General features: G+C 36.7%; 1 protein-coding gene across 1 annotated transcript in view; it reads left to right on the top strand.

Moving 5' to 3' along the window:
* Window positions 1–26,879, top strand: part of LOC131689763 (uncharacterized membrane protein DDB_G0293934-like) — a 207,653-nt gene that overhangs the window by 97,775 nt on the left and 82,999 nt on the right. The window contains exon 4 of the mRNA XM_058975060.1: window positions 19,593–19,874. Coding sequence (XP_058831043.1) covers window positions 19,593–19,874 — 282 coding nt within the window. The remainder of the gene's footprint in view (window positions 1–19,592; window positions 19,875–26,879) is intronic.

Below are 26,879 nucleotides of genomic sequence, written 5' to 3'. Positions count from 1 at the left end.
TTATTCAACCTTCCTTTTCTATTGATTGATTTTTTTTCCTGCTCGTATGTTGTTTTGGACAATCCTTTTCCTTTTCGACTACCTTTGCCTGTTTACCTATCCGAGTATTTGTTCTTTTTCAATTTTCTTTATCTGTTTTTTAATCATTTCAAATAAACCATTTTTATTTCATTCCGCGTTTTTATTTATTACTTTTCTTATTATTTCGTTTTTCATATTATCCCCTTTTTGTTTTTTCTTCTTCCTATTCATGTTAACTTTTTTGCATTTAGTTTTTTCTTTTAATTTCCTTTTTAATTTTTTTTCTGATTCGCTCTTAAATTTTTCCTTGTTTTCTTACTTTTTTTTATTTCTTCTTTTTGTTTGTGTATTGTGACTACATTGTCATTTTTTTGACATTTGTATTTAAATTTTTCTTTATCCATTTTCCCTTTTGCCCTTGTTGATTTGATTTCCCTTTCACTACGTGTTATCGCTTCCTTTAACATTGCTTTTTTTGTTTATTTTCCTTTCTTGGTTTGTTTGGTTTTGTATTGACTCATTTTTTTTGTTATAATAATTTTCTTTTTTTAAACATGACTTTTTCATTATTTTCCTTTTTAATGTTCCTTCATTTTTATCATCTTTTTCTTTTTTTGTCTTTTCTAGTTCTCATTTTATCCTTGTTCTCCTTGTTTTCTACGATATTAATTTCTTTTTTTATCTCGATATTACCCTTAATTCTGCTTTTTCTGTATAGCTATTTCCTAATGCCTTTTGCATATTTATCTTTTTAAAACCTCTTCTCTTTTTCTATGTTCTTTCAGTTCCCATTTCGTCGTTCTCCTTTTTTGGCTAAGGTTTTTTATTATTATTTTTCATTTTTCTTATCCAACTTTATTTCGACCTATTATGTCTCGTTCTTGATAGTTCATTTGTATGTATCATACTGCTTCTTTCCTCTGAAATGGCCTTTTCTTTTTCCGATATCTTTTTTTTCCGTTTTATTTCATCGCGTTTTTTTCTTTATTTTATTTGATGTCGTGTTGGCCTTTAGCTTATTCATTTTTCCAATTTCTATTTACTCTCTTCGCGTGCCCATTTAAATTTCTTTTCCTTTTCAATTTTTTCTTTCCTTTATATTTCTCATTTCTATTTTGTACTTGGTCTTTGATTTTTGGTTTTTAATGCTTTATTTTTATCTATCTTTCTGCATTTTACCAGTTTCTACTTTTGTTTATTCTCGTTTTACATTATTTTATTTCCCATTACTTTTGATATCTTTACCTTCTTCTACTTGCTTTTTGTGTTTACTTTCTATCTTTTCCTTCGTCCATTTTGCTTTTCTTGTTTTCCTCTTACATTTGCCTTTTTTCCTTGTACTTTTTATTCCTTTGTACTTTTGTTTATTTCTTTTTTTCCATTTTCTTTATTTCCAGTTTCTATATTTCATTCTATTATTATTATTTTGTTTTCTTTTTTTCTTCTTGCATTCTTTTTAACTGTTTTTGCTTAATGCCTTTTTAATATATTTTTCCATGGTCCTTTTTGCCTCTCTGGTTTTCCCATGCCATTTTTTCGTGTTCTAATTTAGGTTACTTCTTCCAATATTTAATTTTTCACATCCAGAAAATTTTGCATCTTTCATTTGCGCTGTGCTTGTGGTTTTGGTACATTCTTTGTAGCAGGTGTGCTAAGTGAATAAGAAGTTGCTTTGTGTACCGTTGATAGTAACGTCGTTTGACTTTATTAAGCGTACAACGATAAGATAAGTTTCCATATATCTGTCTATCCATTCGTTTTCTTTCCGCTTAACTTTAGATAAGAGCTTAAAATAAGTCTTACTTCACGGAAAAATGGATCCATTCGAATCTTCCTCCAAATCAGAGATATCCAGTCTATTTTCCCACACACAAAGTTGTAATCGACGGTGTGGTCATCGATTAAAGTTTGATATTCGAAATTTAGGTACGGTAGATGTTTCTAAGATATCTACCCATTTGGCCTAAATCAGGTCGATCGAACGACACGTTTAGCCATTTGGTTTGATTAAGCCTACTAATTAATCGAATGGCTGTTGTTCTAATTTCTTTTTCTTATGTCAACAACCAAATGTACGTTCAACACTTGTTTATGTTTATGAATGTATTTAATGGTTACTAATAATTTTATTATTTTTATCGAATGATTGTCACATAAACCGAGGCTCTTTTCCAGCTTCCCTTTTTTTGGAGATTTATTCGCCATGTATGTTTGTTTTGTTATAAATTGGTCTGTTAGTTTTGTTCCCCAACAAGCCAACAACTTGAAAAAAGCGAAGAATATGTTGGAGCTCGGTACCCAAAAAAATACACGCAGGGAATCTTGTTTTTTTTTATTTCAATTATAGAGGTTTTAACCTTAAGGTCATTCGCCTCTTCGGGTTAGAAAAATCTCTTAGGAAAAATTTCTAACCCTATGTGTGGGGTCGGGACTCGAACCCAGGGGCGCTGCGTACAAGGCAATCGTTTTACCAATACGCTACGCCCACTCCCACAGGGAATCTTGTGCGCATCACACACAGTCATTAGACGAGCGTCGTTTTTTTCATTTTCCGAACGGTTTCTCTTTTATCTCTTCATTAGACCAGTGAAAATTAGTCTTTTAATACGTATTTTTAGAAGTATATTAAGGGCCGGGCCCAGAGACTTCTAGAATCTTGTATCGCACACGAATTCCAACACAATTTTAAACCTGATCTCTATCCCTATCTCTCTCCTCTAGTGACCTGCGGAGAGTGTCGAATAATATGCGGCCTCTAGCAAAAAACCAAGTGTCGGACTAACATTGCTTCCCTTCCCTGCTGCGATCTACGTTCCTAGTCAATCGGCGCTTGTATTGATCAATAAACATCTCGGAATTACCTGAAGTTATACATCCATTAATTCTCTGTGCTGTGTAACGGAACTTTACCTTCTGTTTCGACAATTATTGGCAGAACTAGCGCTAGGATTCTTTTTATACTAAGAATTCTTCGAACATCGAACAACTCTAAACCATCAAACCAGGTGACAAAATAAGCAATTTCAAATAAATTCAAACGAAATGAACCAGAGGCACGAACCGGTGGTAACTGGCCGCTAACAACAACGAGTACATACGTATGTTGTTTGTATTCTACACCCCGTTACGTAGGAAACATGACGCCAGCAAACCCGAGATTCGCGAAATGTCAAATGCAACGGAACGAAAATCTTCACGAGTGAGAAAGAAAGACGAACGAAAGTTGTAAAAATAACATGCATGTAAAATAATGCATAATGTTCGGTATGCGGAACGAAAAGGCATATTCAGAGTTTATAAATGGTTTGCGCAGTGTTGCCGACTTAAATAAGTTTGTTATGTTTTAAGGAGCAAACAGATTCATTACAAACGCTTAACAATCACAGTTTATTGGTAAATCTAGTCAACTGGGATAGCTTGTTTTTTTTAACATTGCTCCAGAGCTCGCCAGTAGAAGATGGCAACACTGCTATCAAGCTACAAGTTTTCCTTTGAAACCTCCACACTTGTTGAATCTGTCACTCATCCCTAACCCGAGAGGGACGCGGAGAGGAGCACATACTATAACAACCAGTCTTGCTCAGGATTCTTCAGATTTTCCACTTGACAGATAAATAGGGTACTGTCAAGCCGCCGTGGATCGGAAATGAATGCTGTTTTCGTCGACAATGGTACTCTTGTTCTCATCCGACGATGATGGATAGGGTGCTGAATGACGCTGGGTGCAATTATGGCACCTATGGGAAGTGCTAATTGGAGAATTTTCTCAGGTCCATGAGAAGAAGCTGTGAAGTAAACATGCTTTAATGGAAGGTAAATATGGGGAATAAAAGTTTATTACCGTTGTGGGAGTTAGAGACAATGTTCCACACTTTGTGGTTTGTCTTTTATTGTGTCATTATTATAATGATTACATCAAACGAAACAAAATTTTCAGAGCGAATCAAAAATAAAATCAAACACATTTTTTCTTTGCTCTTCCAACCAATTTACAGCCGAAAACAGCACGATTCCCTCGACAAGATGCAAAATGGATTGTTTTCTCTTGCATAAGTGTAAAACCTTAAAAATGCTTGCTGCTTCGCCGCTCGACTGCATCCAAATCATGATCGGATGACTGACTTCCAACAACGAATCCAAACAAAACATCGTCTGTCATTTATATTTTCAGCTCCCCAACAACCGCAACACTCCACCACCAAAAACAACAACAACGAACAACGAAAGTAACAGCATGCTGTGTTCCACTGATTGAGAAAAATGCACTCGACACTTTTCTGTTATTGGTCTGTCTTTCCTCGGTCGGTGGCGCGGTGCCATTTGTCAACCCGGCCCGGGCTTAGAATCGTCGAAATTAACTGGAAAGGCGAAGAAGAAAAAACGATCGAGGAACGAAACCCGATTTTTCTCCTCTTCGTGTTTCGTGTTATTTTATTTCTTTTTGTTTTTCCACGATTCGTTTTTGCTCCCGAAGCAGAGTATCTGCGGCCGAACGCTAAATTTATCTTTATTTGATTTTAATTTTAAAACCCCTCCGGGCTCCCGGTTCCAGAGAGGGAACCGTGTGGGGGGGGGGGGGGGAGATATTTTTAAATCGCTCGCGCTGATCAAGAAAAAAAAGGGCAGCTGTGTAGTGTGGGGTAAAATGGTTTTTGTTGGAGAATCAAAAACGAACCGTATGATGTAGCAAGCAGACAAGCCATAAACTTCAAATGGACTGCTCCAAAATGTATGCAATTTACCATAAAAAGTAACTCACACAGTTCGTTTCACCCGGTTCTACTCCTCTAAAGAAGAGAGGGAGAGGGGAAACCGTTCGGAAAATGTCACAATCGATGTTCGTCTAATGACTGTGTGTGTGTGATGCGCACAAGATTTTCCGCATGTATTTTTGGGCTCCGAGCTCCGACAGATTCTTCGTCTTGTTCAAATTGTTGGCTTGTTAGGGAACAAAAACAACAAAACAATTAATAACAAAACAAACACACGCACGCAAGCACAACCGAAGTGTTGATTGCAAAGAGGGGGGCAGTGAAAGTGAAAACCCAATAAGAGGTTCGGATTGTTAGACATTCGGTCGATAAAACTATTAATGCTATTTAATAAAAGCTGGAAATTAGGAAACTAAGAGGTAATTCACCGGTGGCTAAAACCATTAACTAGGTTCGGTGTGGAAATGGTGGCCGGTATGTTAGACCGGCACCAAGCGGTAAACTTTGGTTTGTTGTTGAGAGCTTTGACAAATGCCACCGGAAAAGTTCGCTACAGATTTGATATTTGCTACAAAAATGGGAATTTTATTATGCGAAACCTAAAAAGGTACCCTGATACCGCGTCGGGCACATAACGGTTAAACGTTCGGCTTCATTGCTTTCGGCCTACTGTTCTAGTCACCTCTGGTTGGACACCTTTCCGACGTCGCATCTTTGGAACATGAAAAGAACAGCTCATGATTTAAAGAAGAAAAATTTATTATTTCAGACCCTACGTTATTCATGTATTAAGTATTGAAATACGACATGGCATGAAATGGCTTCTACGACAGTCCACTTATACTAACTGCTACGGGCTGCTACGTCTTAGGAGTTAAGTCAGGTCAAATTGAATTACTCTAAGTCAACCTAGATAAGATATTTCAAACATGACATGATTATGAAAAAAGAAGAGTAGTAAGAAAAAAAAGGAAAGTGGATGTCTGAAAGAAACAAAACAGAAAAGGAATAAAGAAAAATATAAGGAAATCCAAGTTAAAAAAACTAGAAAATCCCGGTTCAAAAAGTCAAATGGCAAAAAAGAATAAAAAAATAGAAGACCAAAAGAAAAAACAAGTAAAAGAGAAAAAGATGGAACGAGTAAAAGGAAAGGGAAAAGAAATGCAATAAAGAAAAAATACAAAACAAGAAATGAAATTATGATTTCAAAATTATTAGGAAAAATAAAAAAAATAAACAGGGATAAGAAAATTAAAAAAAGAAAGCGAAAATATATAAAAAAGAGACAAATAATAAAATAGTACATACGAAAAAGGAGTATAGGAACATGCTAAAATCAACCGAAAAATAAAGCGGTAAGTTGAAAAAACATAAATTAAAGTAAAAATGAAATGTAAAGAAAAATGAAAAGCAAAACATTATTGAAGAAACGGTATAAGTTGGAATGAGGATCAAATACAAAACGAGAAATGAGAAAGGAAAAATAGACAAATCAAAGAAAACAAATGAAAAATGAAATAGTGATAAAGAAAACAACAGCATGAAGAAGTATGAAAACAATAAGAAAATATTGTAATATAAAAAACGGAACGAAATAAAAAAACGAATTGGAAAAATTTGAAGAATAAATCAAAACGCTGAAAATAAGGAAAAGAAAAAAAAGTAACAAGGCAATTTGAAAAAGCGAAGAAAAGCAAGGAATGTAAAGGAAAAAGAAATCAAATAACGGCAGACGGAAGAATAAAAAAGAGAACCACAAACAAGTGGAAGAGAGAACAGGGCTAGGATATCGTAAAAAGTAAAAAAAAAACGAAAAAAAATTGAGGATGAATAGGTAAAATGGAAATAGAGGTTAGGAAAAATTATAAAACAATATCAAAAGCAAAGCAAAAGAAAACAAGAAAGTGGGAAAGAAAAAAGGAAATGAAATCGCTAGGGAAAAAGAAAAAGGAAACAGTGAAAAGGAAAAATGAAACATTAGCATAAAAATAAAGTAGAAATGAAAGATGAATTTCGAACAGCAAAACATAAAAAATAGGGAAAATGCATAAGAACAGCAAAAAAACTAAAATGACAAAAAAGATCAAATAGACATATTAAGGAAATATGGAAAAAATAGAAGAATAAACGAAAGCAAGATAAGATGGAAAAAATTAACTTAAAAAGATCATGTAAATAAGTCAAGGAGAAAGAGAAATGAAAATGTTGTACAAAAGCAAAAGAAAAAAATAAAGAAAAAGTTAAAAAAAATTGGACGAAGAAGCAGGAAAACAAAACAGAAGTGAAGGATAAAGTAATGAATAGAAAGGATACGAAAAGAAGGAAACGGAAAAGGGATAACAAAGTCAAAAGAGAATCGATTAAAGTAAGTAGGAAAGGGAATAAAAAAAGTAATGCAGATATATAAAAAAGAAGGGGAGACAATGCAATGAGAAAGGAAAAAACCTATTTTAATCCACCTAGCGGTGCAATTGTGCCTTTCTCAATCATGAATCACGAGAATGTGTGCGTTGTTTATATTCATTAAAAGCTTTTAAATGCATATATTACATTTTATTATTGTACATCACATGACAACTATATACAGGAAAATAAATCATCATTCGAGTTCTAAAATTTTGAAAAAGAAAAAACAGCCACGGTAATATTGAACTGAAAAAAGGTGCGAAATCGGCAAAGTCCCAAAAAGTCGATTTAAAAAAAAAAATTTCGTGATAACATAAAATCTCGACGTTTCATGCATTTTAAAGATGTTTGGCATCAAAAATACGAATTCGATTTCTGAAATTTCATGGGGTCCCCCCTTTGAAAAAAATTTTGAGTTCCGGCTTATATGGGAATTTCATGTGTGACCGGACCGTTCAGTCTATATTTCCGGAACCATACAAGCGGTCCGTGCGAGATTTTACAGACATCTGTGGGGATAATATAGCTATCATTTGGGACTAAGTTTGTGAAAATCGGCCCAACCATTTCCGAGAAACTGATATGAGTTTGCTAGTTATGAAAGATGGCCGCTTTTCCCGGGCACTTCCGGAACCGTCTATGGTGGTCAATGTAGTCAACGAAAGTTTGTTTGGCCGTCGGTGACCTAGAACTGCAAAGTTAAGTTATTTGAGAGACATTTTAGCGAAATTTTTACCTTTTTTGCTTCCATCGGGGTATCGGTTTGAATCACAATTTGCTATGTGATCGCACGCCACAACCCGTAACTCCGGAACCGGAAGTCGGTTGGGGATAAAATTTAATAACCATTTACGGGGACGCAACATCTTTTATTTGAGACTAAGTTTGGTTGATTCGGTCTAGCCACCTCCGAGAAACCGATGTGACTGTTAATCTGAATTTGGATACTTCCGCCGGGGCTTCCGGAACCGATGATGGTGGCCAATGTGACCAAAGAGACTTTGAATGGCTGTTAATGACCTAGTACTACAAATCGAAGCAGTTGTGGTCACATTTTGGAAAAATTTTCACCATTATACATTCATTGCAGAATTTCTTAAAATCGACGTTTTCTGCGTGATCGTACTCATCACCCTGTAATTCCGGAACCGGAAGTCGGATCCATTAGAAATTCAATAGCAGCCTATGGGAACGTTGCACCTTTCATTTGGGACTAAGTTTGTAAAAATCGGTTAATCCATCTCTGAGAAAAGTGAGTGAGATTGTGTTCGCGTACACACACACACAGACGCACATACACACAGACATTTGCCGAACTCGACGAACTGAATCGAATGGTATATGTCACTCGGCCCTCCGGGCCTCCGTTAAAAAGTCGGTTTTCAGAGCAATTGCAATACCTTTCTATTGAGAAAGGCAAAAAGAAAAACGAAAATGTAAAAAAGGAAAGGTTAAATGCAATAACAATAAAAATTTAGCAGTGAAAATGAAGTGTCAATGATAAGAAAAGAAAATCAAATATAAAGGAATGAGAAAACTAAAAAGTAAGAGAAAGGAAAAACTAAATGAAAAAAACAGAAAGGTAAAAAATGGTAAGAAGAAAACTAGAAATGCGCTGAAGATAAAAGTGTAAAAAACGGAACAAAGATAAAAGCACATATGAACAAAACAACAAAGATGCATAACGTAAAAACAGTAAAAAACAGAAAGAAATTAAAGAAAGAAAAAATTAAAAAACAGGCGAGGTAGGAAGGACAAACCTAAAGGAGAAAAGAAAATAGGAGGCAGGAAGCGAGGGGAATAAAAATATAAAACAATCAAGAAAATAGACAGATAAAACAGAGGTTGAAAATAGGAAACAAAAACTTAGAGCAAAGAGAATTTAAAAAATAAAAGGAACAAGAACGCAGAAAACGGAACAGAAAGAAAAAGAAAAAGTATAAAAAGAAAGAAAACGGATAATAATGCAAAAAAGAAACAAAACCAGAAGCAAAAAAGAGAAGAGTAAACAATAATGAGAGAAAATCTAAAGAAAAAAAAGAAAAAATCAATTAATAAAGAGTAAAATCGATCAAAGAAAAACAAGTAAGAAAAATAAGGAAAACTAAAAGAAAGAGGAGAAATAGAGTAAAACCAATAAAGAAAAAGAAGCCGTATAACATTATTGAAGTAAATTAATAATGAAATGAAACATTTGTTATATCATTGCTTATTCATTGTTTCACAGAATTTATTCGAAATACACACTAAACTAAACCAGAAGAATGCAAGCTAGGGTCCGGCTCGATAGAAAACCTCGACTAAAATATTGAAAATGTATGAAATCAATATAATAATAAAACGAATGAAATGAACAAATTGAATAAAGTAAACATAAAATTAATCAAATGAGCAAGATGAATAGAGTGAGTAAAACAATTAAAATTAAAAGCATGAATAAAATTAATTTTTACAATTTTATTAAAATTGTTAAAATCAGTCTATCTTCTCATCTGGCCCAGAGCAATAGCTCCGATATAGCTATCACTGAAGCAAACACTCACTTTTACCTACCGCTTCGTTACTTAGCCACTTCTCAACGCTTCTGTTGAAATTGATTAACGCTGAACAAACACGTATTAGACCTACCACAGATATCCCCGAAGTTTACGCTAAAAACATGTGTAACCACCTATAAATGCCATCTGGAATAAGGCGATCACTTAAAACACGTTTAGCAAACGTTTGCAGATAGCTTTGCAGCCGAAATAAAACTATCAAACTACGTGTAGCAAATCAATTCGAAAGTTTACACAAGTTTTTAATTAAATTATTATGTTCCAGCCGCAATGTCTGTTATTTGTGGGACTACTAAAGATGAAAATGGACCCTATCGCCACGAATGTTGCCTTTATATAGTTACATCACGTGCGTAATTGTGTACTTCTAAACGCTAAGAAGATTAATCGAAGAAAGAAAGCTTCACTGTGAAGAACTGTATGGAATACGTCGTCGAATATGACAAGGTCGGGACTAAGCACTTCGTTTATATGGAATATGATTCAATCGAAGTAGATCTATACGAGCTAGCACCGCATATTCAAAGATTTATGAAAAATCGATGCAGTCATCACTAATGCAGTAAGACGAATGAACTGACGGCGTTCAAGTTGTATTTACTAATACCCAGTGTGAAAAAAATAGAAACAGAGCGAAGCTCTTTTAGCAGAAGGATGACGGGGATTGTCAGCAAAAGATTGCCATTTAAGCTCCGACATTCGAGTTGGTCATCGGAAAGGTTTCAATATCGGCTATTCCACTTGCTCATTTTTTTATCTTTCTACCCGTTACTACTACTTTTTATTTTTTTTATTTTGATTATAGAGGTTTTAATCCTGTGGTCACTCGCCAATTTTCGTGTTAGAGAAATCTCTTGGAAAAAGTTGTCACAAGATGTGCGGGGTTGGGAATCGAACCCAGGTGAGCTGCGAACAAGGCAATCGATTTATCATCTAAGCTATGCCCGTTCCCCAAAACTATTTCTTCAGTGTATGTTTTTTTATATTTTGAACTAAAAATTGTTCTATCTTCAAAAAAAATCACAAACTCGAGTGTAAAAAAAACTATCGAGGTATAACGATGCTCAATACCGCTTATAAGCCCCCTCCCGTGTTCTGTTTAGCAGACTGCGCCCGCTGGCTGAATCCTTTCTCAGCGAATACCAACCATCCATGTTTGAAGATTTCAAGACGGCGTACGATTCAGTGAAACGAAACGAGCTGTAGCATAACATATTATCACGCGATCTCACGTGCTTCTCGGTTTCGCAGACGACATCGACTAGTCTATGTCAAAACGGCAATAGAGTGTACCACAAAACAAGAAACAATTTGACTTTAAATAGATTACAAGGTTAACAACACTCATTCATAAGAAAATTGTTATCGGGGAATGCGGGATTCTGCAGCTGCTACTACTAGTAGTAAAAGTATAAGTTTCAGATAACAACTTCGGCTTTTAATAACTAATCACATCACCCCTCCTCTCGCCATTTTTCCATTCACTAAATGAGTTACTGTTATTGGTCTTTTCAATTAACTTCTGGCGTTTTATGTGCTGCTTCGATGGTTTATGCCTCTCATTACAGACAGGACTGACTTCTCTCACACAGTGGTGGGAGGGGGTGGAAAAAACGCGAGCTTCCAAGAAGTGTAATTTCGAGAAGAGCTGTCGATTAGGTTCGCCTACTTTCTGGTCGTTTTCTGTACCGTTGACGACGATGCAGGAGGGATGACTGGTGGTGTGACGAGTAAGGGACGAACATAAACAAGCTGGAACGCAAGGCCTGCTGTTGCTGCTGCTATCAGGCCGAACATTACCCGACGGATCTATTAATTGAATGAACCAACGAAGATTAATGGGTATTAGTCAGCGAATGATATAGATGCAGAAAATAGAAACAAAGAATGTTAAACGAAACGAAATGAGCTGATAAAAAACGCGTTCGTCAGTCGGTCAGTCAGTCAGTCAGTATCTTTGGCCAAATGCTATAAAACCATCGACTATAAACTGTGTACGTCCATAATACATCAAACCGGACACGTTTTGTGTGCCCCATAACCCATAACGTGCCAATTTAATTGGTAAACAACGAAGATGGCAATTGTGTGGTGAGAGAATCCACGAAAAATAGGTCGAGTCGCTGGTACATCAAACAAAAGCGTAGACGACGGCAACGAGGATGATCGTCCGTATGCCTTCACGCTCATTCTGCTATTTTGCAATACCATTACCGAGTCGCGGATGAAACAATTTCAAAAGCTGTACAAACTAGTCTAAGCAAACCCTTTAACGGTCAACCGTTGTTGGATGGACTCAATAAAGTTACTTTGGATCAAATGAAAATTAAGCGTCAAAATGTTTAGTCAAATTTAGATGCATAAAATAGTAAAACTTTGAACATAGTGACCATGCTTGAAAATTTCAGCTGAAAAGTAGAGTGAGATTTTATTTGTTGGTAACTCGTGGGGCACTAAACGGAAAAATATTTTCTTGACACTGTCCGGTTGAAAATGGTTACAGCAATCTTGTAGGACTAGTATAAGTAACGAGAAAATTGTTCTATTTTAATTTGTTGCTCCTAAGCCAATAGCAAATACCAATGTTAAGTTAGCTAAACAGAAGACGGGTGCGTAAACCAGAAGGTTCCGGTGCTGTGAATTCAATGGTTGATAGAAGCTAATCTATTTTTTTTCACTTGGCGCGGTCTTTTTAGACGCAGGCAATATTTGACAGCAAATTTAGCACTTGGAACGACCCCTAACAAATGTTGTCATTTCATTGAAGTCGAAGAACGCCAAAGGGTTACTCTTCTATTCGCCGCCTTGTTCACTAGTGAAACACTAACAAAAATCAATTTTGCAGAAAGAGGGAAATTTTCTATATCACACTTAGCGCCGAGGGTAAACAGTTCATATTTGCAGTTTGACAAGCTGACAGAAATGGAAGAGAGAAGGGGTGTTTCGACCAACAAACGTTCGCTTGTTTCGTTACTGCAAATATGTACCAAATTCATTGGTATGTGCCGGGGGAAAGGCTGGGCCCAAATGGAAATGTGTGATGAATAATTTATTCTGAGTTCTCCTTCATTCACGCGATCGTCTCTGGAATGCTATTTTTTGTTCGTTTTTTTTTCAAGACTCAGAAGATCAGTTGGCAAATCTGGTTTATTTCGGTTTTCATCTATCAGCTACTGTTTTTGTAGCTATGAGATATGAACTTCTGGAAGTGACGAACATAGAATTAAGAAACCAGAGAATATTGTATCAATCCAAAATCACATTTCCAGCTCTCTAATTATAATCCTCAGTTCATACGCTCTAAGAGATTTACTTCCATTTTATGAACCCCGAAGCCATCAATCTGTACTATTTAAGACAGCATGCATACCTTCAAATAAATGCTTCTGGATTGAAAGCGTTCTTGACAAATAACATGACAAGAAGCGGTCCCAAAGTATTACCCTGAGGAACTACCATACCTGGACCCTAGTGCCGTATGGTGACAGAGTTGTTAACTAAACAAATAACTATCTACACTGTCGTTACTTTTTCAACAACTTTGTTGATGACTTGGATTTTGTAGGCTTGTCTTGAATTTATCCTTTGTGGCGTGTTACAATACTTATTGATTCTCATTACATATACTTCATTTTTCTTTTTATTTGTTCACCTTTTTCATTTTACTGATTTCCTCTTTCCATTGCCAACTTGTAACGCTTCTTCTTTTTCTTGCTTGTTTCTTTTTCTTTATCATTTTTCTGTTTTTTGTTTGTTTTATGATTGTTTTCATGACCTGATTTTACCTTTTAGATTCTTCTAATTTCCCTTTCCCATTTTTCGTCTTTACATTTCTCAATATCTATTATCTTCTATCTTATACACTTTTCGACCTTTAAACCTATTTTTATTTTCTTTATATGTTTATATTACATTCCATATTTTCCTTTTCCATTTCTTAAACAAAAAGAAATGGTTTTGCTTTTTTCATGTTCATGTTTCATGTAGTGTTCTTTTCTTTCCTATTCATTTTTATTAAACCCCTTTTCATTTTCTATTCATTTTTATCGCTTATGAGAAAATTTGAATTTCTGTTCTTTTTCCGTGTACTTATTTCTTTTCTCCTTGTTTCTCCTTTCTGATGTTTCCTTACTGCTTTTCTCTTTTTACATTTCAATCTTTTTTGTCCATTCCTTGTTTTTCGTATGTCCGTTTTAATTTTTCTGTGCGATATTTTTTTTTTTCATTTTTCCTTTCAGCTTTTTTTTTATCGTATTGCTTTTCCCCTATTTCTCTACTTTTTTCATCTCTTCTGTTTTTAGTTTCGGGTGTTTTTTCTTCTTTTTCATTTTTTCCTTTTTTTTATTTTCCTCGTTTTCCTGTTGCATTTCTCTTTTTTTCGTGTTTTCCTTAACCCTTTTTTAATTTGTTCCATTTTTATGGTTTTTTTCTTTTATTTTTATTTTTTGATTTAGGATTTGTTCCATTTGTTTTCCCGTTTTGTTTATTTTGTATTGATTTTTTCACTTTCTTCTTTTTCCCTTCAGCCTTCTCGGTTTCTCTCTCCCCTTTTTATATTATATTATATTATATTATATTATATTATATTATATTATATTATATCTTATTTATTTTTTTTCTATTTACTTTTCTTTTCGCCTGTTTTCCTTCGTCCTTCTTTCTGCTTTTCCATTCATTTTTAAATTTCTTTTGTCACTTTTTCATTTTCCAATTTACTTTTTCGCTTCTCTTTTTCAGTGTAACCATTTTTGTCTTACTCCCTTTCTCGTTATCCTGTTGGATCCTTTTCTCTGTTTTAATTTCTCATTCTACTTCACTTCATTTACCTTTCACCCTTTCTTTGTTTTCTTTTCCACCCTCGTTTTGTTATTTGTTCCTTTTTCCTTATTTTTTATTTTCCGCTTTTATTTGTCCATTTTTTCATCTATTCTCTCTCCCTTATGTCCTTTTCTATCAACTTCTTCAATTTCACTTTTGTCTATTTCTTTTTCCTATTTGTCTCTTTTCAGCTGTTCCGTTTGACCGATTTCATTTTGCGCTTTTGTATTTTCTGTTAATATTCCAAGATTTCTTAAATTTTTTCCCTGTTGTGCTCTTTCGCTTTCCTTTTCCCTGATTATCTTCTGTTTTTGTTCTCTTTTTGGTCATCTTTTGACTTTTTTCTTTCCTTTTTTCCACATTGCCAAAACAAAATGAAAAAAGTAAGTAGAAAATGGAAAAAGTAAAAAGAGATGGACAAAAAGTATCAAAGAAGAAAGAAAAGGAAAAGACAGAAAAGAAACATAAATAAGCAAACAGGATAAATCAAAAAAAGGAAAACGATAAAGCAGTAAATTAACGTAATGAAGTGAGAAAAACGAAAAGATGTCATGGAATGAGGAAAATCAAGACAAATAAAAAATGAAAACCTCATTGAGGGACAAACATGAAAAAGTTAAGAAGAGCAAGAAATGCAAAAAAAAGCAAATTAAAAAGTATGAAATGGAAAAAGAGGAAAACGGAGAATGGATTAAATTAAAAGAAGTAGTAAATAGAAAAGTAAACAGTAAGAAAAGAGCAGACGGAAAAAGTAAAAGAAGGTAGAAATAAGGCTAATGAAAATTTAATGGATAGTAGAAAAAAGTAGAGGGAAAAACGGAAAAAAGACTACAGAAAAAAGAAAATGTGAAAAAGAAAAATGATAAATCGAAAAGAAAAAAAAGAAATAAAAAAGGAAAAGGAAAAAGGCAATAAGAAAAAGAATCAATAAAATATGTCAAAAATATCGAAAATTAATAATAAAAGAAAAAGAAAAAAGGAGACAACTGATCAATGAAAATAGAAAAGGAAATTTTAAGAACAAGAAAATATAGAAAAAGTGCGGTTAAAACACGGACTAACAGACATAACACTATGAGGAAATTTCTTACTGTTTTATTATTCTCCTTTTTTGTTTTCCTTGCTTTTCCGTATTCCTATTCCTATTAGCTTTTTCTTTGTCCCCTTTCTAAAACTTCTTTGTATCACGTTTTACGTTGTTTTAATTTATTCCACCAAACTGCTTTGTTTTTCTCTTTCCTATGCTCTATTTTTTTCTTTGCATTTTCTTTTATTTAATTTTGTAATTTTGCTCCCAATTTCATAAGTCCTTTTCCAGTTTATTTGCTCAATATCTCTTTATATTGTTCCTTTGTCCGTTTTCTACCTTTCCTCTTAATTATTTTTCTTTCTCTCCGATTGGTAATTTATTTTTATTTTTCTTAACATAATTTCATCATGTTTGATTTCAACCTTTTCTTATTATTTCTTCCAATCTCTGTTTAATTGTTATTTTATTATTATTTTTCTTCATTTTTCATTCTGTATTTTTTACTTTTCTTTACACATTTTTTATTTGTTTTTTCCCTCCATTCCCATTTTCTAAATTTTTCTTTTATTTGTTACTTTCACCCTTTTCTGTTCACTTTCCCCCCTTTCTGTTCATTTCCGTAACGATTTTTTCTTCAGATTCATCTTTCCGTTTTCCGTTTTTCTAGTGATCCTGTTATAATTTTTCATTCAGTTTTTCATTTATCTTTTACCCTTTATTTTCTTCTCCACTTTCTTACTCATGTTTGTTCCTTTTTTCTTTAGCCTTTTTCTTTATTTTCCTTTTTTATAAATCACTTATTGTAATGATTTTTTTATGTTTCCCTCATTCCCTTTTTATATTTACTTTTTCAGTTTCACTTCTATTTCCGTATGCCCCTTCTTACTTATTCCATTAGACCGGTTTAATGTATCTTTTTCTTCCTTTTCTGTTTTCTTCATTTTGTTACTTTTTTACTCTACCCCTTTCCATGCTTCAGTTACTTTTTTTCTTATTCTTATTGTTGTACTTTTTTGTTTGCCTCTTTCTAGTTAACCTTAATCCTTCTTCTACCAGAATTTAATCTCTCATTTTACATTTTTCTTTTCTCATTTTGTCTACATTACATTGAATTTCGTTACAAATTGGAGAGAAAATAGGAAGTGAAATATGAAAGAGTAAATAGAAAAGGAAAAAAGTATCAAAGTAAAAAAGGGAAAGGCAGAAGAGAAACGTCAATAAGCAAAATGGATCAACCTAAAACGGAAAAAAGTGAAACATCAGCTAGTAACAAAAAGGAAACAGTTAAGAGCAAGGAAAAATAGAAATGGAAACAAAACTAAATTGAAAAGCAGAAACTGGAAAACAGAAATGGAAAAAGAGGAAAACGAAGAATGGATAAAATTGAACAAAAGAAAAGTAGTAAATAATAAAGAAGACAGTAACAATTCTTTTTATGCTTTTGGTTAATTTTCATTTTTCGATTTTATTCTTTTAGTGTTCCAGCTTTCTTCTTTCTTTCATCCATTTTCCTTTTCTATTTTTTCTGTTTTTAGTTTCTTGTTCTTTCTTCCTTTTTTATTATTCTCCTTTTTGTTTTCGTTACTTTTCCCTATTCATATTAGCAAGTAATAAGGTAAACAGTAAGAATATAGTAGAAAAAATAATAAAAGAACGTATGAATAAGGATAATGGAAATTTAATAGATAGTAGAAGAAAAAAAATGGAAAAAAGCGGAAATTAGGACGAAAAAAATAAAGAAAATCTTAAAAAGAAAAATTATAAAACGAAAAGGGTCTTACCTATACGAAAACAGAAAGGAAACCGGCAATAAGGAGAGTCGATAAAAGATAAGAAAAATATCGAAATGAAATAAAATAATAGGAAAAAAAAGAAAAACTCATCAAGAAAAAATTAAAAAGGAAATGGTAAGGAATTAAGATAAGGAAAAAGTACAATTAAAGTTAAAAAAGAAGTAAAAATAAGGAAAGAATAAAGGGAAAATGAGAAAAAATAACAAAATAGTAAAAAAGGAAATAAAATGAACGAAAAAGGTAAGGAATAAGAAAAAGAGAACAGGCAAAACGAACACGGGAAACGGCTCTTTTCCTTTGTTTCTACTTTCCATGTTCTCTATTCATCCCCATTTTCCTACTTCTCAATTTTGCTTTTCATATTTTCTTTACTTTTTTTCATTTTCTTATAGCCTCCGCTTTCCTTGATTTCTTTCCCTATGTAGTTTATCCTCTTTTTATCCCGTTTTTGTCCTTTCTTCCATATTTTCAACCTAGCTCCTTGATTTTTCCAATATCTCTTTTGGTTTTCCTTTCTTATTTATTGAAACTACCTTTTCATCAATCATTCCGAATCCTCCTTTTTACAGATTTACTTATTCCAATTGAACTTTTCTTTTCCTTTGTTCCTTCTCCGATAGTTTTTTTTCCATTTCCCTTTTTTACTTTATTCTCCTTTTATTTTTATCTTTCACTTCTGTCCTTTCCTTTATCTTGTTACCCTTTCTTTGGCCTCTGTATCTTTTTCCATTAATTTTTTACTTATATTTACGTTTTATTTTCGTTTTTCCTAACCTCCTACTGTTTTATTTTCTCCCTTTCCTTCTTTGTATTCCCTTTTCTGTATCCCTTTATTCTTTTGCTATTTTTCCAACATTAGAAGTCGAGTTAATCAAGGCGCATGTGATCAAAGTAACCATTTGTTAGAAAAAACATCAAAATGGTAGTAGTAACCTTGTGCTTGTCAAAATAAATTCATTCGAACCTACCGTACGAAGGGAAATGTTGCAATCCCCCACCACAGTTTCCACCAGCAGGCTACATCTGTTTTCTGTTGCCCTACAAAAAAAAAATCCAGCTCCCGACGGCAAAACGGCCACCAACAACAACAGGTGCAAGTTGCTCAACCGATGAAATTCCGTTTTTGTAAACAATCCGCTGAATGTACCCCGCGAGGGCATCATACCGCGTACTGTTGCCCGGGCATTCGGACGAAACTTTTCCTTTCCAACTACTTGCCTACCTACCTACCTACGTTTACATAGGACGCTCAGTCAGTCAGCCCTTCGACAGGTGAGCTAGCGGCTAGCGGTTCAAACTTCAAACTTGCTTTCTTTATAGAAATTTCACGAGCTGAATCTCTAACCCTTTCCGATCCGATGGTCCGAACCGGGCGGGCGGGTTGGTAGGTGGTGGGCATTTTAAGTTTGAAATCGACCCACATTCGGTGGGTCCATCTGCGTCATTCGTCAGCGTTTCACTGGTCAGGAAAATTATCTTCTTGGAACTTGGTTGAATAATGTTGCTAGCTGTCAACACGAACGATATTTTTCAGTGCCGTGTCACCTTGAACTGTTCACTCGTCTTGGTTTTGAGTGATATCAACAAACACTTTTCCCGGCGATGGTTGCTTCGATCGAACTCATTGTCACTTGAAAATTACGGTGTTCAACCGACGCACGGGTTTGTTTTGAATTGTGAAGCTACAGTCAGAAGAAAGTTTTTAACCTGGACCAGTCGGACCATCACCATGCGGCGGACGTCATAATTCGATAATACGGGGCAGCGTGCGGTATGTGCCCTAAATATGTGGCGGTGCGAGTTCATCTTTCGTGACCGTGTGAGCCGCACGTTTTCCGCGGTCTAAAACTCTGACCGCTCTCTCAGTGGAGTGCGCTGTTTGGGTTTGAGTGGCGGAAAAAGTAGAAAGTGAATCAAATGACCCCTTCGGGGTCTGACATGTGTAATTACAATCGAGTTGGAAACGTTGGATCCAACGCTGCACACGGGGGGTTGAAAAAGGGAGTTTAAAGATTAGATGTCGTTGGTTTTGAATATCGGATTTCGGACGGGCTTAGAGGTTTCGAATCAAAACGCGGAAATTTTAGACCTGGAGAACACTTAATAAAATGTTTGAAAACGATAGAAAGGAAATTTTGTAAAGTTTCAATTTCCTTTAGTCTGTCTCTATACTACCTTTACTGCTATAATTGTTACCCCCAAAATATGTACCGCATAAAAACTAATTCTGTCAATTCTCTCTTTTCCTCCGCAGGGTCTCATTCGGCTCGTCCAAGGGCTCCATGGTGGAAACGTTGGTTTTCGAAACGCCAACCCCGCTGCCCGAGCATGCCGAGCGGGAGTTTTTCCACTCCCCAGCGGTGCTGGCCGGTGCCGGTACAACTGTCAACAATGTCCACCAGTACCATCATCATCACCATCTTCCTCACTATCACCATCATCCACAACAGTCGCATCAGCAACAACAACAACAACAACAATCGCAGGACAGTAGTCTAGTAGGCCTTGATGATAGTGGCATCGAGCTGCAGGAAGAGTAAGTACACCCCTGAATTGAACTGTCAGATAAAAAACAGTGCTGTCAGATCTTCACAATGAGCAACGTCGCGTGCTATAAAACACTTTTGCTTCGATCGTGCTCCTGAATGAAAAGCGATAGTTGCACGTATTTCCTATCGAAACCAAAACCGGACTCGTCGTCGTCCGCGCAGTGGCCGGCCGATGGTGGTGAGGGGAATAAACTTTCAAGTGGCGATTGTTTCCCTCGGAGATCAGGAAATTTGAACTTAAGCCGTGTAGCGGCGGACGAACGGCCGGAGTCACGGTAAGGTGAGGGCAGATTTCCCACCAGTCTAACATTTCTTGTTGCGTTCCCTGATGGCTGGGATGTGATCTCGGCTTCGATCAAACCACCGAGCCATGTCAGTTTCTGGGTCTTTCTGTGTACGTTTTGTATAGAGCAAAAAAAAAACTTTTACACCGAGAGTCAAGTGCTGCCATCACAGTTCAGTGCTCACGACGGTGCTCTTCGCGTCTCAGAGGGAACTTGCGAACGGCGGTAATTGGATCGGCAGGGTTGGGGGGAACAGAGACGTTGTAAAAGGGTTATTGCAGCCGGTCTGTGGATTCCATTCAACAATTAGCTTTTCTCTAGCCATAGTTTGGTTGTTATTATTGTTGTTGCTGTTGTTACTGTTGCCACTCACACAGCCTACTGCGAAAAGAATACGAGCGATGCGGCGAAGAGAAATAGTTTTAAATTGTTGCACCGGAACAGCATAATTTGCGTCTCTTGTGAATGGCCGCACTGCGGCTGCTTTCAACGGGAAGCGAAATTCGAGTGTGAAATATTTCAATCTTTGATATCTGGCGCACTGTTAGGGAAAGGCAATTTTTCTATCAGCTTGTTAGTTTTATTTTCAAATATTTTCGTCCTACTTACAATTTGAGTTGATGTCACATTGAAATCTGTGTTCGAGTCGATAAAAATATTTTTACCTTCTGTGACAGTTAAAACAGAAAAAAAACAAAAACTGAAATTTTTCAAAAATTGCTCATCTGTCAGGAAAAAGATAAAATATTTTATGGCAACCCTGCTTGTAACTAACCTTGACCGAATATTAATCAGTTGCCATCACATATGGCTTAATCATATCCGATAATTTCGCCATAAAAAATACTCAACACTTCATTTTTTCCGTAAGAACCAACCACGAGTCTCCTCGGCTCGAACTAATCGAGCATTTTATTGCACACAATCAGTTCTAGTATAAATCGCATCGTTCTTTTTTTGTTTTTGTTGCTTTTTTATTGCAAGACAAATTGTTAACCATTGCCTGGAACTAATCAAGCGGAGCAGTAAAAAAATAACATCATAATCCAAATACACACATAGCTATATACAACAGCGCGCCATAACACGCAATAAAACTAAACAACCGAATTCTCGCCTCGCCTCACTCACTTATCGAGGCCCTGCTTGCTTGCTGGTTCTGGATGGACGGACCCCGTAATTCATTGAGAGAGAGCCGAATTAACTAATCGCGTTGTTTTTTTTTTATTTATTTATTAGACTCATCCTGTGACAACGATTTTTTTCTTCGTGATTCAAAATTTTTCGCTCATGACGCGCTCACCATCATCTCGCACCCGTTCGGTGAGTCGTGAGTGAAAATTTTCTTACTCTCTCATTGATGTTTGTAACCCACCGTATCATCGCTCCCGTACTCTCAATCACTCTTCAATTCTCTCTCTCTCAGTTTCACGCTCTCGAATTTGAATTTATTCAAACAAAGTTTATTTTTAGGTTATGTTTTCATCACACTCGCACTCTTCTTCCTCCTCCTCCAGTGATTTTGTTATTTTTGTTTGCCAAGAATAATGTTTACAGCTCTATAGCTTTGCTCAATTTTGGCTTTAATAAGCTGTGGCCGAAAATTGCATCCGATTTGCGGACATATACAGAGCGCGCAGATACAACACACAAACACACTCCGCTGATCGGTTGGTTGCCGTTGGTTACTCACCGACAGAAATAGAATCGATCGCATTTATTTTTTTTGCCTTGGTTGCTTTGTGAATCAGTCAGTACATAAACAAACGCGGCTGGGAAAATGATTTATTCCAAGCGTTGTTTGATGCCAGTTGTTGTTTTTGTTATTGCAACTTTTATTGGTGCGGTTTTCTGTTTCAGCTAACTACATCTGCAAATTTCATTATACAGTTTCTGTTATTCTCTGTTTCTCTTTGGCCAATCCCGACGAAGAGTATCTTAATCTTCGTATATCTCTCACTCTGAGTTTCTATGGCAGAAAAAAAAATCGAACGTCATTTTTCTTCTCTCCCCTAATCGTATGAATACAAGAAAAGAGCAAGATGAGGTTTGCGAAGGAAAAAAATGACATAATCGCGTTAATATTGATTCGCGAATATCGCCGATGGCGGTGTAGTTGTGAGTGAATGTGACGCGAGTTCTAATGAATCTCACAGTCTCTCTCTCGCTTAAATTTACAAACTCATCGCGTGACATCGACCGACGCGGACGCCATCAACAAGCTCTCATCAAGAGTGCGATGTTTTTGTTTCGGTTCATTTAATCGCGCGCGAGAGTGGTGGAACTCACCGCGAGAAGCTGGTGAGTGGGTCAGGGAGTGAATGAATTGATGTGAACCCTTTCAAGCCGGACGGTTGTAGTTTAACTAATATTTTTAAATGAAATGAAAAATTTGTTACAAATCAAGGTAAATATTTTACTTCTAACTTAAGTGCATATGATTTTCAAACCACCAGTACAAACCTTAGGGGAGTGGGCGAAGCGTATTGGTAAATCGATTCCCTTGTACGCAGCGCACCTGGGTTCGAGTCCCGACCCCGCACATAGGGTTAGAAATTTTTCCTAAGAGATTTTTCTAACCCGAAGAGGCGAATGACATTAAGGTTAAAACCTCTATAATTGAAATTAAAAAAAAAGTACAAACCGACCATCCAACTATTCTTGTCGCTCTTGCGCGTAGCATTCATAGTAGAAACGTATGGATCATTCCACGTCAGATTTACAACCAACATTTCAATTGCTTCCATAATTTTTATTGCATTTTGAAGTAGAATACTTCTAACGTTTCAATATGGGGTCCCGTTTCAAAAATTTCAGTTAAGAAATTTTCCCAGTTTTGAAATGCGAATATCTTCCGTTCTACTGATCGAAATCGCAATATTTTTGCACCATCTGATCGGAAATTCGTGCACGTATTTCGTATCAAGTTTCAGAATTAGTGCGACTACTATAAATAAACCAAAACAAGGATTTTTAGAAAATCCTTCGAAAACAGCGAGGAAAATGCGAAATTTGCAAGCACATCTCACGCAGAGCCGTCAAAAAGGATCATCTAAGCGTTTCATTACATACGGTGTAACCCGTCAGGGTAACAATTTAGCACTGGGTGGAAATATACCTTTTTTGCGTATACACTCCGTAGAGTGTATTGTTTACGTTAAAGTTATGCTCACCGCTGTTCGATACCGTTCACATTTAGTTTGTAAATTTTTATATAGTTTCGCGTTTGTGAACGGTTTTGTGTAATCAGATAGGTGTAGTAAATGTTGTTTCATATTTCTGTATAAATAACATAGGGCTTAGGTAGGCCACCGCTCTTCTCTTGCTGCAATAAGTGTGCTGGATATGCTGCACATAGCGATGACAGCTATGCGGCGGTACTGTTTTTTTGGTGCTGGTTTTGGTGTTTGTTTTGGGTGAGTGGAAAAGGCGGCCATCGTGAAAAAGTTCGTTAGTTTCGGACCACGTTGCAGTTCGGTTTGTTTTCGGTAGTGACCGGTTTGTTTTTGGAAAGTCCAACCCGCCAAATAACGCGTGTGTGCGGAAGGAAATTCCCGCAAAAGTACCGGCTCGTGGTTCGAGAACTCTGGTCTGGTGTCGGGTCGCCGATTAGGGAAGCTAAGCGTTAAGGAGCCACTCGCTTCCCCGGCTAACCATAAAGGACCCAGAAGACGCCTTTCCGCTCTCGCTGTGAAGGATCAGCCGAACGAGCCTAGCTCTCCTTCACAGCTAAACGTCAAGGAGAGCGAAGCAGGGTGGCCAAAGGTGCTCCCTGGGAAGTACACTGCGGTGACTTCTGGGATCTCTCGCGGGGAGCGAGTAGATCCGGCGATAATTCGCCATCGTCGCTAGGGAGGTTCCAACAAAGGAGCTAAGCTCACCTCCCTAGCTAATTGTCAAGGACCGCTGCCGGAGCAGTCAAATCAAATCGGGAGAACTTGGCCGTTGCTGTCCCGGCCGGTCGGACGAGACCACCCACCTTTCCGCCCAGCAGTAGCAGATTAGCAGCAGCAGCAGCAGTGGAGAGAGTTGGAGGAAATAAACACGGTAAAATTAAATTTATTTGTTTTGTTTACCTTTTTTTTGTGTTGTGACGAAAATCCGAAATTCTGTAGAGGCACCTAGGCCGCCCTGAAAAGAAGGGTACGCCGGGCAAACAAGAACCCGAGTAGTGGGCAAACCCCTACTTACAACGGGAATGTTATATATACAGGTCACGCGAGCTTGTTTTGTACCAGTGGGTGCTCGCTTACCACACGAGCAACATGCTCGTCGGGACGGTACAATGAGCGGTATCAAGTTTGCGTTCCCGTACCAAGCGTCATCGCAAGGTTCTTCGTGATAAAATCCAGGGAATCACCAAATCCGCCATTCGGCGTCTGGCTCGTCGTGTTGGTGTAAAATGCATCTCCGATTTAATCTACGAATGCTGATGGTGTGCAGGAAAATGTCATCCGAGATGGCGTGACCTACCGCAATGGATGTCGTCTATACTCTGAAGCGGCATGGACGCACTTTGTATGGATTTGGAAGTTAAAAAGGTAGAACTCACTTGTATCATTATAAAAAAGGCCCTTTTAAGGGCCACCAAAATCATTTCAAAGTATAAGTTTGCATTTTCTGTTTCATGGACTGTTTCTCCCTGAAGATGAATTTGGGTTAAACCCTAAATTATGATTTATTTCAGTACGCAAATTGCAAATATAAGTCCTTGTACTTCGACTACATGGCACAGAGCATCAATCCTTCTTCGTACAATCCCAACCGTGTCCGTTTCCTAGATACTTCTGATTCTACTGTATTCTTCGACACATCCATGAAGGAAGAGATTCGTGGAATCCCAGACCATATACGCCCGCAGGTGATCCCCAATATATTTTATAATAAATTCCGAGAAGTCGACTGCGACAAAATGTTTTACACTGACGGATCAAATCTCGATGGGTCCACTGGCTTCGGTATCTTCAACAATACTATCACCGCTTCATTCAAGCTCAATGATCCCGCTTCAGTTTACGTCGCAGAGTTAGCTGCAATTCAGTACACCCTTGGGATCATCGACACTCTGCCCACAGATCACTACTTCATCGTTTCGGACAGCCTCAGCTCTATCGAGGCTCTTCGTGCGGTGAAGCCTAAAAAGCAACTCCCGTATTTTCTGGGGATGATACAGGAGTCCTTGTGTACGTTATCTGAAAAATCTTATCAGATTACCTTTGTTTGGGTCCCCTCTCATTGTTCTATCCCGGGCAATGAAAAGGCCGACTCATTAGCAAAGGCGGGCGCATTAAATGGTGACATATACGAAAGACCAATCTGCTTCAACGAATTTTTTAGTATTTGTCGTCAGAGGACGCTCAACAGTTGGCAAACCTCGTGGAGCAACGGGGAACTTGGACGATGGCTACATTCGATTATCCCAAAGGTATCAACGAAGCCTTGGTTCGGGGGGATGGATGTGGGTCGGGATTTTATTCGCGTAATGTCCCGACTTATGTCCAACCACTACACCTTAGATGCGCATTTGCGGCGTATTGGGCTTGCGGAGAGTAGTCTGTGCGCTTGTGACGAGGGCTATCACGACATCGAACACGTTGTCTGGGTATGCGCCGGGTATTGTGACGCCAGGTCTCAGTTAAAGGAATCCCTTCGGGCCCGAGGTAGACCACCCAATGTCCCAGTCCGAGATATGCTGGCAACTCGTGATTTCCCCTATATGTCCCTTATTTATACTTTCATAAAAACGATAAATATCCCAATTTAGCCCCTCTCTTTTATTTCTCGTTTTTAGAGTTTCCTCCTGCCTTGTGGAACCGATCAGCTCCAGAGTGCCACTTTGTAACCGCCGTCGCCCTTACCACTACGCCTGCATAGAAGGAAAGTGAAGCGAGAGCGACTCGAGGTCCGATGACTTTTGAAGGATTCCCCGCGGGTCCGAAGAATACCATCCGCCAATCCGGTACTCGACGACTTACTAGACTGAGGCGCAAATTTGCTTCGCTGATCCCCCTTCCCCCCCCCCCCCCCCCCCGTTCGAGCGAAAGTTGCAAGTTTTGCTCTTCTTTCCCTGTCTCTCCCCTGTCCTTGATACAACTGCTGCTACACTAATGCGGAAATAAGCCACCCTCTGAATATCTTGACCAAGCATAAGTTTTAGTTAAAAAATTCAAATTAGTATTCTGTATTCCTAGTTTTAAGATAGCTTTAATTTTTACTCTTTATTGAAACTCTTGTCCTCCATTTTGTAAATAGAATTTAATCCCTAGTTTTAAGATTTCTGTGAAATTTCTCATAAATTTGTTCCCCCTTTTGTGTACTAAACTACATTGTTAGTTTTACGATAACCGTAAAATATTTCGTAAAATACTATTACTCCCTCTCTTGTATATCAAAGTGAATCCCTTGTTTTAAATTTTTTCATAAAAAAAAAATCTTTTGGCCCTCTCTTGTATATTGAATCTTATTTCTAGTCTTAAGATAGCTGTAATTTTTTTCCTTTGTAAAAAAAAATATTTCAACATTGTAACCTCCTAGTTTTAAGATATCCAAAATGTAAAAACAAAAGCATTTGGCACCGCCAAGCTAACGCATTTGTGCCTATCAAATAAACGAAATGAATAAAATTGCAAATATGGCCAGAAACAAACTGGAGTAAAGTGGAAAACATTTTTACTAGGCGCATTCAAAAAAAGGTTTCAATTCTCAAAC

This window comes from Topomyia yanbarensis, chromosome 1, assembly GCF_030247195.1.
Source record: "Topomyia yanbarensis strain Yona2022 chromosome 1, ASM3024719v1, whole genome shotgun sequence".
NCBI classification, from domain to species: Eukaryota; Metazoa; Arthropoda; class Insecta; order Diptera; family Culicidae; genus Topomyia; species Topomyia yanbarensis.
This window is presented reverse-complemented; position numbering and strand designations above follow the sequence as displayed.